This window comes from Oncorhynchus clarkii, chromosome 17 (genome assembly GCF_045791955.1).
Source record: "Oncorhynchus clarkii lewisi isolate Uvic-CL-2024 chromosome 17, UVic_Ocla_1.0, whole genome shotgun sequence".
Classification (NCBI taxonomy): domain Eukaryota; kingdom Metazoa; phylum Chordata; class Actinopteri; order Salmoniformes; family Salmonidae; genus Oncorhynchus; species Oncorhynchus clarkii.
This window is the reverse complement of record NC_092163.1, coordinates 48,923,797-48,935,993: the sequence shown is the minus strand read 5'-3', so window position 1 is coordinate 48,935,993 and position 12,197 is coordinate 48,923,797. Positions and strand designations below refer to the sequence as shown.

The following is a 12,197-nucleotide window of genomic DNA, read 5'->3' as shown; positions in this document are numbered from 1 at the left end:
TACTCTCTTTCATTGGAACACTCATCTTCATATTGCATTACTTTTAGTTTCAGAACACTATCTGATGTGTGATTTGTGTCTGTTATAGTGGTACACTCTGAATGATGTGAAGTCAGGTCGTGTTCACCTGGTACTGGAGTGGGTACCTACAGTATCAGAACCAGACAGACTGGATCAGGTCAGTTCTATTTCTCTCCTCTCTGTCTCTACAAATGTTGTTTTTTTCCCCCTTCTTCTTTTGCCCTATCTCTCATTCTATTACTCGTTTTTAACCTTTTAACCACCTGTTTTGATGTGATTTAACTCTAACCTCCTCATGTTCCAGGTGCTGCAGCTGCAGTCTCTCCAGTCCTACCAGAACAAGGCTGTTCCCTCTACTGCTTTGCTCTTCGTCTACATGGATAGAGCCCACTCACTGCCTGTGAGTCACCTCAGACACTGAGCCACTTTGAGCTTATGAACCCTGGCATTGGTTTGCTGTCATTGGGTCTGTTGTCTTTTACAGCTGTAATATGGGTTAAGCACAGATGTTGCTTTTTTATTTTGTCTCGTGTCTCACAATCATTTTTTGTTAGGACTGTTGTATTGTTTGATCTCTACGTTTTTTGTAGTTTAAGAAGAGTGGGAAGGAGCCAAAGGCTGGAGCTGAGCTAGTTCTGGGGAAGACAACCTACAGAACCAAGGTGAGATACAGTACATGTAGAGCTGAGATGTTTGACTTGTAACAGGATCTGCCTTGAATGTGAACTTATTTGTCTCTCTGAAGGTGTGTGATCGCACCAATTCCCCCCAGTGGGATGAGGCTTTCTACTTCCTGGTTCGTGACCCCAGAGAGGAGATACTCATAGTGAAGGTGAGAGTTCAGTCTGCTTCAGGATGGAGTTGCTAAACATGGATAATGTTTAATCTAAACATAATGTCACTCACTAGGGGTGTAACGGTACACATATTCGTACCGAACCGTTCGGTAAAGGGACCTTAGTTCGGTCTGCATTGTGAACCCGAAGGAATAAATAAATAAAAATACAGTGCCTTGCGAAAGTATTCGGCCCCCTTGAACTTTGCGACCTTTTGCCACATTTCAGGCTTCAAACATAAAGATATAAAACTGTATTTTTTTGTGAAGAATCAACTACAAGTGGGACACAATCATGAAGTGGAACGACATTTATTGGATATTTCAAACTTTTTTAACAAATCAAAAACTGAAAAATTGGGCGTGCAAAATTATTCAGCCCCTTTACTTTCAGTGCAGCAAACTCTCTCCAGAAGTTCAGTGAGGATCTCTGAATGATCCAATGTTGACCTAAATGACTAATGATAATAAATACAATCCACCTGTGTGTAATCAAGTCTCCGTATAAATGCACCTGCACTGTGATAGTCTCAGAGGTCCGTTAAAAGCGCAGAGAGCATCATGAAGAACAAGGAACACACCAGGCAGGTCCGAGATACTGTTGTGAAGAAGTTTAAAGCCGGATTTGGATACAAAAAGATTTCCCAAGCTTTAAACATCCCAAGGAGCACTGTGCAAGCGATAATATTGAAATGGAAGGAGTATCAGACCACTGCAAATCTACCAAGACCTGGCCGTCCCTCTAAACTTTCAGCTCATACAAGGAGAAGACTGATCAGAGATGCAGCCAAGAGGCCCATGATCACTCTGGATGAACTGCAGAGATCTACAGCTGAGGTGGGAGATTCTGTCCATAGGACAACAATCAGTCGTATATTGCACAAATCTGGCCTTTATGGAAGAGTGGCAAGAAGAAAGCCATTTCTTAAAGATATCCATAAAAAGTGTTGTTTAAATTTTGCCACAAGCCACCTGGGAGACACACCAAACATGTGGAAGAAGGTGCTCTGGTCAGATGAAACCAAAATTGAACTTTTTGGCAACAATGCAAAACATTATGTTTGGCGTAAAAGCAACACAGCTGAACACATCATCCCCACTGTCAAACATGGTGGTGGCAGCATCATGGTTTGGGCCTGCTTTTCTTCAGCAGGGACAGGGAAGATGGTTAAAATTGATGGGAAGATGGATGGAGCCAAATACAGGACCATTCTGGAAGAAAACCTGATGGAGTCTGCAAAAGACCTGAGACTGGGACGGAGATTTGTCTTCCAACAAGACAATGATCCAAAACATAAAGCAAAATCTACAATGGAATGGTTCAAAAATAAACATATCCAGGTGTTAGAATGGCCAAGTCAAAGTCCAGACCTGAATCCAATCGAGAATCTGTGGAAAGAACTGAAAACTGCTGTTCACAAATGCTCTCCATGCAACCTCACTGAGCTCGAGCTGTTTTGCAAGGAGGAATGGGAAAAAATGTCAGTCTCTCGATGTGCAAAACTGATAGAGACATACCCCAAGCGACTTACAGCTGTAATCGCAGCAAAAGGTGGCGCTACAAAGTATTAACTTAAGGGGGCTGAATAATTTTGCACGCCCAATTTTTCAGTTTTTGATTTGTTAAAAAAGTTTGAAATATCCAATAAATGTCGTTCCACTTCATGATTGTGTCCCACTTGTTGTTGATTCTTCACAAAAAAATACAGTTTTATATCTTTATGTTTGAAGCCTGAAATGTGGCAAAAGGTCGCAAAGTTCAAGGGGGCCGAATACTTTCGCAAGGCACTGTATATTGGCAAAATAAAAACACTAAGCCTATATACTTTGCGTTGTAGGCCTATGCCTCTTGAGTAAATCTGAGCTGACATTTCAGGCTATTCCGTTAAAATAACTAGAGCCTATGAGCCTATGTAAACGTTGTAATCAAAATTAAAATCTTAATGGCCGCATTTCAAATTGTCCTTTTGTGAAGCGCAGCCAGGAACTAGTTCTGTATGATGGCGAGTGGTGGGATCGATTCACCAGAATTGGAGGATCCTCCATCATTTAAATCTCCATGTTGGGAACATTTTGGATTCTCAGTAGATTACAACGACGATGGACAGAGAGTTGTGGGTAAAAGATTAACAGTATGTCGCCACGCTCAACGAGAATAGCTTATGCAGCTGCCAACAACTCAAATATGTTGGCACATTTACGCTGACATCACCCGAGTATACCGGAGCAAGATGGAAAGGCAATTGTCTCCCCTCTGCATTCATGCAGCCCATGGCAGCTGATTCTGACCTGGCCAAAGAAATTACAAGAGCGATAGGTAGGCTATGTTTATATATTTTTTACAGTATTTGGTTTATAGCACCCTGTAGTGTGGTGCGTACTGGCGGAAGAGAAGTCAGGCGCAGGAGAGCGGAAACTGATTTACAACGGTTTCGTTTAATATCCATAAACCACCGCCAACAGAACAATACAATAAATGGGTCAAACAAAACCCGGTAAATACAAGCACTACAAGAAACAATTACCGACAAGGACATGCGGGGGAACAGAGGGTTAAAAACACAACATGTAATTGATGGAATTGGAACCAGGTGTGATGGAAGACAAGACAAAACCAATGGAAAATGAAAGTGCTCGAGCCACGTTACGAACTTCCCTCTTGCACCCATTTCAGCAAACAGGTAGTACCCGCTCTATATAAGCAAGCCAAAGCCGAAGTTTTCAATGAATTGGCCAATGCACCCTGTGTTGCGCTTACTTCACAGTGACAGCCTATCATATTACGCCAGAGTGGGAGATGTAAAGGGGGCGTGTCTGTAGCACAGTACGAGAGTCACAAGTGCGCAACTGGCACTAAATGAGGCAGTGTCTTGGTGCGTTCGTAACCAAGTAGGAAGTGGAATTTTACCACATTACGACTGGGAAAAATCCTTGTGAATGGCCCTCCAACTTCTAATTTAGTGGGAAACTCATCTATAGTTCTGAGCACCCACTTGTCCCACATGGTGACCTCTGATGGTACCTACTAAGGAAATTTCTCTATATATCAGCATTTTCGGGAGTTAAATGCAACAACAAAATATTATTCATAAAAAGCCATCTATTATTGTGTATTTTTTACTTTATAATTTGTTTTCAAGCCTAATAGCTGTACTCTTAGTTTATAGTTGACGTAGCTTGTTGGCAGTTAGACAATTGTTCAAATCACATGAATGCGTCCAACTGGTATTTACGTCTGATAAATTTCCACCTCCCATAATGCCCAACATAACAATCCTGTCACAACAGTCAATCTTGGGAACATTGTGAATGGCATTTAATTGCCCCGCTGTACCGAAACCAAACCGAACCATAACCCCACTGTAAACAGCTTGCACAGTCACTGTTAAATGCAATTCATCCATACAAATCTCCCATTCTACCCTTTTCTCTTTTCCTTTCTAATTCACTCTGTATTTAAATTTCTCTAGCTCTCCAGTGCTTGGGATCAGGCGATAGGTTCTCTGGTGGTACCAATCAGAGAACTGCTGTCAAAACCAGATCTGGTCCTGGATCAGTGGCTGAGTCTGGATGGAGCCTCACCTGACAGTCAGATTCTACTGAGGGCTGAACTCAAGGTGAGACACACACACTCATACTCGCACTCACAAACATCAACTATCAATGTGAGGAACAAAATGTGCCATATAGTACACAAAGTGCATTTATGTAATTTAGCAGACGCTCTTATCCAGAGCGACTTACACTAGTGAGTGCATATATTTTTGGTCCCCGTGGAAATTAAACCCATAACCCTGGCGTTGCAAGTGCCATGCTCTACCAACAGAGCCACATGGGACATGTTATGTACTTTTCCTGCACCTAGCAGTCTAATCTTAAAGCTATTGGTAAGTAATTAGCTGCATGTTTTCGTTCACAGATCCTGAACTCAAAGATGACTGAGGGTGTTGGGCTACCACAAGGTCCAGAAACTATTACTCTTGGGAGATACAGTGAGGAGCAAGTTACTGCGACCAATGAGGAGGAACAACACAATGAGGTGCCATCTGAGGAGTGAGTTTTGTCTTGGCCCCTCCCAGTATTCAAATTGTTGAATTGTAATTATAAGTTGATTGCAAATGCAAGTGAATGCAGTGTAGGGTTTTCACGTGGCAAGGGACAAAACATGAAGCGGACAACATTTCCTGAAGAAAACAGTCCTAATGTTGGAAACAAGCAGCCTCGTGTTTGTAACGTACTGGGTGTAGTGGGTGAGAAGTCAGGTGCAGGAAGCAGAGAGTTCAGGGTAGTGCTATATTTAATGCACAAAACGGCGAACATAAGCCAACCCCACGAAACACAGGGCGCACAACAAAACAAATGCCCCAAACACGGGGACTTAAACAGTCCAGCAAAACCCACGAAATGGGAAACACGTAACACACAGACGTGCACACAAGTTACACAAAACAATCCCGCACAAAGAGCAGGCGGGCCTACTGGTAAATAAATGCCGACTAATCAGCCTAAAACACAAACTGGTGAAACCAATAAACAGAAAGGGGAAAAGGGATCAGTTGCAGCTAGTAGGCCGGTGACGACGACCGCCGAGCGCCACCCAAACAGGAAGGAGAGCCACCTTTGGTAGGAGTCGTGACAATGTTGTCCCCCAGAATGACATGTTTTTTTATTGCACACAATATATTACATACAGCAGGTTTTTTAAAGGACCAAAGAGTTGAATCTGCTTTGTGTTTTCCTTTTTGCCACGGAAAATCAGGTATCGTATGTTTGTGATACTGGTACCGTGAAAACCCTAATAAAGTGTATGTAAATGATAAAACTCTTCAACATGTGTGTCTCTTTGTGTTTATTCTCAGGTCTGTTGCAGTCTCCAGCCAACCCGCTGTCTCAGAACCTGAAGAAGAAGAGGTCTTTGAGGCTGCCAAAGAAGACCCCAGCCCTCCTGAGACACTCCCCACACACACCAGCCCTGATCCCAGCTTTGATACTGGGGTGAGATCCTGGATGTGGATGTCTGTATATGGGTTTCAAGATGCATATGAATTGCATGACCGACTACAACTTTATAGCTGCAGGTGAAAGTATTGACGTGTGTTTTTGACCGACAGATAGAGGAGCCAGAAGACAGTGAGGTGGAGGAACCTATCACCATCACCCAACAGTCAGTCACAGCAGACACTGAGGAGCAAGAACCCTGGCAGAAGCCAACAGCAGGGTGAGCTCCATTCAACAACGCATGCAGAGAGCTTTTCATGTACTCTGACTCTGCATAGACAATCTTCAGTGTGGTGAAGCAACTATAAACATGCTGTGTGTGTGTTTGTGTTCCTATGTGTGTATACTCAGGTCTGGTATAGAAGACATTGCCAGAGCTACAGTGTTTAGCCTTCCCTCTGTGTCTGTACCTGAGAAAGCTGAGGCCATGCCTGATGTCGTCCTTGAAACCCGCCCTCCTCACACAACACCTAACCCCAGCTTTGGCACAGAGGTGGGTGCTTCACTGAAGAGACAACACAAATATATTGCTTAGACCAATAGTTTGAACCAAAATGTAAAGGATTAAACCAAAAATGTATCAAAAAGACTATAATATTTCATATTTTGATAATACTAGGATGCCTTCAAAACGTGCTTGAGTGTCACTGGGGTTATGTTGTTTGTCCTGTAGGGGGTGATGAGAATCCACCTATTGGAGGGCAAGGATCTGGTTGCCATGGATAAACTGATGGGGGGCCTGAAGAAGGGCAAGAGTGACCCCTACGTCAAGATCAACATCGGAGGGGTCAAGTTTAAGAGTCATGTGATCAAGGAGAACCTCAACCCTATCTGGAACGAGATGTATGAGGTATGGAGGGAGTTGGAGTTTTTAGGAAAGCTCATCTCTCTAGGACAGGGTGTTGGACATTGTGCACATTTAAATGAGCAGTAAAATGTATTGTGCGGTGCCTTAAAAAGTAAAAGCTATACATTTTAGAGTTTAGAGTAGAGATTGTTTGTATGAGCTGCAGTGTCTCCACTCGTGGATCATTATGAAGGGTTTTGTCATAAAAATGTATCTGAGACCACTAGAAGTTTGTGACCTTTGTACATTTTCTTCCTTATTATCATGTAATAGTATTATTTGTGTTTAGTTTTGTTGTTATTGATTTTCCCTGATGTGTGTTTCCCAGACTGTGCTGACCCCCCAGGCTAGAGAGGAGATCCAGGTAGAGCTGTATGATAAAGACATGGACTCTGATGACTTCCTGGGCAGGTGTGTTCTAACTGGACAACTATACACTGTTTAATCAGTAACCTGTTATTGATACTCAAGTGATAGTCCCAAATGGCACCCTATTCCCTTTATAGTCCACTACTTTTGACCAGAGCCCTATTTGGCACACAAGATAAGATGTACTGTCTTTATACACTTTGGCCTTATGGTAGACGGCTTTGCAAAGTTTTCTACTTTTCTACTATTACGTATCAAACAGATCTATATAAAAAGTCACAAGAATCTAATGCCAAAAAGTTGCCAAAACTTTTTTGTTTTTTTTGTGTGCAGGTTCATGATCAGGCTGAGTGATGTCATCAGGTCCCAGTACACAGACCAGGTGAGTCAAGAGTCTTTATACAGGAAGTCAGGGCAGAGTTTGGAATTGATTTAATTCCTCTGTCCTGTGGCCCTTTTATCACTTGTAATAAAAGTTTTGATTGTGAGGTTATTACTGTTGTCACAGTCTAGCTTTACATTCTACCTCTACTGAATTTGCCAGATTTGTACACAGTCTAAAGCGTATATTTCTGTGTTCCAGTGGTACACTCTGAATGAAGTGAAGTCAGGTCGTGTACATCTGGTACTGGAGTGGGTACCTACAGTATCACAACCAGACAGACTGGATCAGGTCAGTCCAACTCCTTTCTCAGTTTCTTCTGTCTCTCTCATCTCCTATCTTTTTCCTCCCCATCCTATCAGTCACTCCAAGAAAGTCTTTCTATTTGCAGAAAGCAGTTGATTCACATTCCATAACTCCTGCTATGTGGCATAACAGAGCACAGCATTAGTATCACGAGACGTCTCAATGTAACTCTTTCCTCCCCAACCTCCAGGTGCTGCAGCTGCAGTCTCTCCAGTCCTACCAGAACAAGGCTGTTCCATCTACTGCTCTCCTCTTTGTCTATATGGACAGAGCCCACTCACTGCCTGTGAGTCACCTTTGACCTTTTACCTCTGATGGGATTCTGTTGTCATGTTACCATGATCTTGATGGCCTACTGTCATCTGATGTTTGTGATAAACTGTGATGCTTCACATGGTTATTTTCTCTTGTGTTGTTTCACTGCTGATACATTATCTCACCATAATAGTCTTACATTATCCATTTTCTTCCCTTATCAGTTATGTCACTAATTGACCTAGAGTGACCTTTATCTGTGTTTCTAGTTAAAGAAGAGTGGGAAGGAGCCAAAGGCTGGAGCTGAGCTAGCTCTGGGGAAGACAACCTACAGAACCAAGGTGAGACTCAGCTTACAATATCACGCTTGTAATTTGTCTTAGATTGACCAACTAACGTCTCTTTTCCCTATCTCTCTTAAGGTGTGTGATCGCACCCACTCCCCCCAGTGGGACGAGGCTTTCTACTTCCTGGTTCGTGACCCCAAAGAAGAGATGCTCATAGTGAAGGTGAGTGGTTGTTTGAGTGTCATTGCAAGCACTTTGCTTTTTCTTGCGTTACTCATTTACAACAATATACAATTTCTTTATTGTCCATTAATGTGGACATTTTGTTCAGGTCAGCAGCAGGTCAGTCACTTAAGGGTGTCTCTGTCTCTCTCTATCTCTACATGTAGCTCTCCAGTGCTTGGGATCAGGCGATGGGTTCTCTGGTGGTACCAATCAGAGAGCTGCTGTCAGAACCAGATCTGGTCCTGGATCAGTGGCTGCACCTGGATGGGGCCTCACCTGACAGTCAGATTCTACTGAGGGCTGAGCTTAAGGTGAAACACACACACACACTTCTGTATCCTCTATTGTTACTGTTTAAATTATTACTTACAAAGTGTATCTTTCAACAGATTCTGGACTCTAAAATGGTGGAGCTGATAGGTCAAGGGACACTGCCGTGCACTGCAGGAAACTGTGGGCAGGTGAAGCTGTCTCTTTCCTATGCCTCAAAGGAGAAGAAACTCACCATTGCAGTCCATGCCTGCAGGTCTGCATCTGAGTGTCTGCATCAACTCAACTCTTTTCATGTTGCAAGAGCACAGAGTTTGTCATTGTCAGGTCACATGATGGTCTACAAACACTACTGCCCCCTACATATAGCCTAGTTTTGAACTCACTGCTAAAGAAAGGGTCCATTCATGTAATGATATCCCTATTATATATTTTCAACAAATTCCTCATACTGTACCTCTTTCTCTTACTTTACCATTTGACCACACTGGTTTTTAAGGCCATGGATCATGTTATATGTTGTGTGTTTCTGTATAGGGATCTGGAGTCCTCCAGTAAGGATGGCCTGGACACCTACATCTCCCTCATGCTGCTGCCAGACAAAACCAAGGCCACCAAGAGGAAGACAAGCGTCAAGAAGAGAGACCTGAACCCAGAATATAACGAGAGGTGTGAGATGTTATATGTGTGTGTCTCACTGCCAACTGAGTCATTTGAACTTATCTGTGTTAAATGGCAGCAGAGTGTAAAGGTATTGTCCCTGCCCCTCTGTGTAGGTTTGAATTTGATCTGTCTGTGGAGGAGGCCAGGCGCAGGCGTCTGAGTGTGTCGGTGAAGAACAGCTCAGCGTCCTTCAGGAGCAGCGATATCATTGGACAGGTCAGCCTGGGCTTGGATTACAGCATCTTCTTTTATGGCTATATTTTACTCGTCATACTAAACTGTATCAGCTGGGTAGCTTTGGAGTAAACATGGGTGTCTGAACATTGTTTTTTTTTCTTTCTCACCTGGTGCAAATGATGACTCATGCTTCTGTTCCACCCATGCAATATCATGTTAGTATTATGCAAATGGAACTTGTTTTGAATGCTGTGTATAGTAATATTTGTTCTTAACAAACTTCTTCTTTCAGGTGCACATAGAGCTGGCTCAGATTGACCTGGCCTCTGGTGTCACAGAATGGTGAGTAGTAGCCATAAAACAGGTAGCAATTAACAAATGGATTGATTGCGCTAACGAAGGTCGGTTGACTGACAATTTAGCCATAATACACTGACCTTGACGCTGTTATTATGTGTGCGTCTTCTCGTTGGAGTGGTAGCCATACAAAATGATTGGTTAATTAATTAAACCACTTGTACTTTACTTTAACCCTCCCACAGGTTTGACTTGAAAGAGGAGGCTGAATAGTGGATCTGTCTGCAGCTGTCATACCTGTTATACCACAGGTTTAAAGTTAACCTGTACAGCCTAACTCACGCTGATGCCTTCCCCCACCTACCTTTACCGCTGCTGCAGCCTGCTCTGTCCTTTCACCTCTCGTCACTTGTCTGCCTGTTAATGTCTATCTCTATATATTCACATATCAATATTATCACTAAAGACAGGGCAACTCAATACGTCAGACAATCTGGATTGGACCAGAAAGTCAGTATTAGACAGTTTAATCTGAAGTTTATACCTAGTATTAATAGTTATGATGTAATAGTTATGAAGGTCAAAATGTGTATATACTTACGGATGTTACACACTTTAAGAAGGTTAAGGGTTATACCTGCACACTTTAAGAACTGATGAGGGTTATACCTGCTTATGAAAGTTACTTTTTAAATGTATATTACCAACTTGTTAGGGTTATTTGAAGATCATTTGAAGGTTATGTACGTTGAAGGTTAATGTACTAATGAATTATAGTTATATGCATTTATCTCGCCAGTGAGGAAGGAGTTCATGTTATCAAGGTAATGAAACTCTTTCCTTAAACAGGAAGTGAATAGGGACCAGAAAAATGCGTTGTCAGGATACAGTATCAGTTCGGTATTTGATAATACCAAAGTAACAAACATGATTTGGAAGATATATCAGGGAATTCCATAATATATTATGGAATGTTATTTGTTGTGGGTTGTTAAGCATGTTAATATTAATAGAAGGATAATGAGGAATATGTAAGATTGAAAGTACAGTATTATGGGCTTAGATACAGTATGGGCCCTTGCATATTCAGTCTCATGTAGTCAGATACACAATACACCTTAACCCACACGCCTTTACTCAGTGTCTAGTCAGGAACCTCCCTTACTAAAAGAGCATTGCTTTTATGTTACCTTACTTTGCCTTATGTTATTAAACAGAGACTACCACTATAGTATATAACAATGATATATACAGTACTGTCATCCATATATAATCCATGTGAAATGCACCCAATAGCCAAAGTCACTGATAATACAGATTACAGATAGGGGTAAGTGGGGTTAAAATGTGTTAAATGGAGTGTTAACAGTTATTCCTTTCAAACTATTTATCTGCCATTTCATTGTCATAGTGTTTGTTATGCTCCATTCCATTTTGTTACATATCTTTTTGTTTAAACTTTTAAAATATTTTACTTGCCCTTGTGTTACTATACTGCTTTGATGTGTTTTACATTTGTGTATTTTTGTTTTATTGCAGCAGATTTTTTAACGCATTACAGTTGTGCATATATTGTCCCTTAACTTTGCCAAAATGAAAATTCCTTTGAAAAAATAAAGATGGTAATACAATCAGTGTGCATCGTGGCAGTCAAACACTTTTTGCACCTTAAGAGAGCAATCTCCTGTGGTACAGAAACTAGTCCTCAAGTCCTACAAACCTATTAGTCGGGTTCAAAATTTAACCAAAATTATTCTGCAAACTGATTAAAATGCCATATTACTCCGTGTGGTATACATTAAACTATTATAAATGCAGCAAGCACACTCGTTTTCAAACAACAGAAGTGGACATATCCATCAACGTTATTTGAGTCGCTCCTTGTAATTTTGGATAATTCCTATTTCCTTTCATTTCGGCAAGACCAAACGAGGAAATACATCGTTTTTTAAATACTTTTTCGGTTTGAAATCTAAAACTGGATATCAACTCGTTTTCTTGTTTATAGTTTCCAAATTGTGCATCGAGTAACAGAAACAAAACAAACGAAAAAACGTAGCCCATTTTTTTTTGTTCATACCTGGAAGTACACGCCCCCTAATATAATATTCACGGTGCATTAATGGCTGTGTTTAGTAGCTAGCTAGTGGAAGTAAGTTAACCTTAGTCTCTCAACCTGCTACAAAACGAAGTCCCCAGCCCAGAGGTACCTGCTGCAGAAAGGTGAGATTTCTACGTCTGAACCCACACACACAAACAATATCA

General features: G+C 41.7%; 1 protein-coding gene across 1 annotated transcript in view; it reads left to right on the top strand.

Moving 5' to 3' along the window:
• Positions 1 to 11,564, top strand: part of LOC139371022 (extended synaptotagmin-1-like) — a 39,713-nt gene extending 28,149 nt beyond the window's left edge. Inside the window, exons 31-52 of the mRNA XM_071111047.1 lie at positions 89 to 178; positions 326 to 421; positions 612 to 683; positions 767 to 853; positions 4,327 to 4,473; positions 4,776 to 4,909; positions 5,716 to 5,851; positions 5,968 to 6,074; positions 6,206 to 6,347; positions 6,528 to 6,704; positions 7,030 to 7,112; positions 7,404 to 7,452; positions 7,654 to 7,743; positions 7,949 to 8,044; positions 8,283 to 8,354; positions 8,436 to 8,522; positions 8,690 to 8,836; positions 8,915 to 9,051; positions 9,333 to 9,464; positions 9,572 to 9,674; positions 9,928 to 9,977; positions 10,178 to 11,564. Coding sequence (XP_070967148.1) covers positions 89 to 178; positions 326 to 421; positions 612 to 683; positions 767 to 853; positions 4,327 to 4,473; positions 4,776 to 4,909; positions 5,716 to 5,851; positions 5,968 to 6,074; positions 6,206 to 6,347; positions 6,528 to 6,704; positions 7,030 to 7,112; positions 7,404 to 7,452; positions 7,654 to 7,743; positions 7,949 to 8,044; positions 8,283 to 8,354; positions 8,436 to 8,522; positions 8,690 to 8,836; positions 8,915 to 9,051; positions 9,333 to 9,464; positions 9,572 to 9,674; positions 9,928 to 9,977; positions 10,178 to 10,205 — 2,262 coding nt within the window. The 3' untranslated portion in view covers positions 10,206 to 11,564. The remainder of the gene's footprint in view (positions 1 to 88; positions 179 to 325; positions 422 to 611; positions 684 to 766; positions 854 to 4,326; positions 4,474 to 4,775; positions 4,910 to 5,715; positions 5,852 to 5,967; positions 6,075 to 6,205; positions 6,348 to 6,527; positions 6,705 to 7,029; positions 7,113 to 7,403; positions 7,453 to 7,653; positions 7,744 to 7,948; positions 8,045 to 8,282; positions 8,355 to 8,435; positions 8,523 to 8,689; positions 8,837 to 8,914; positions 9,052 to 9,332; positions 9,465 to 9,571; positions 9,675 to 9,927; positions 9,978 to 10,177) is intronic.
• The last annotated feature ends 633 nt before the right edge of the window (positions 11,565 to 12,197 follow it).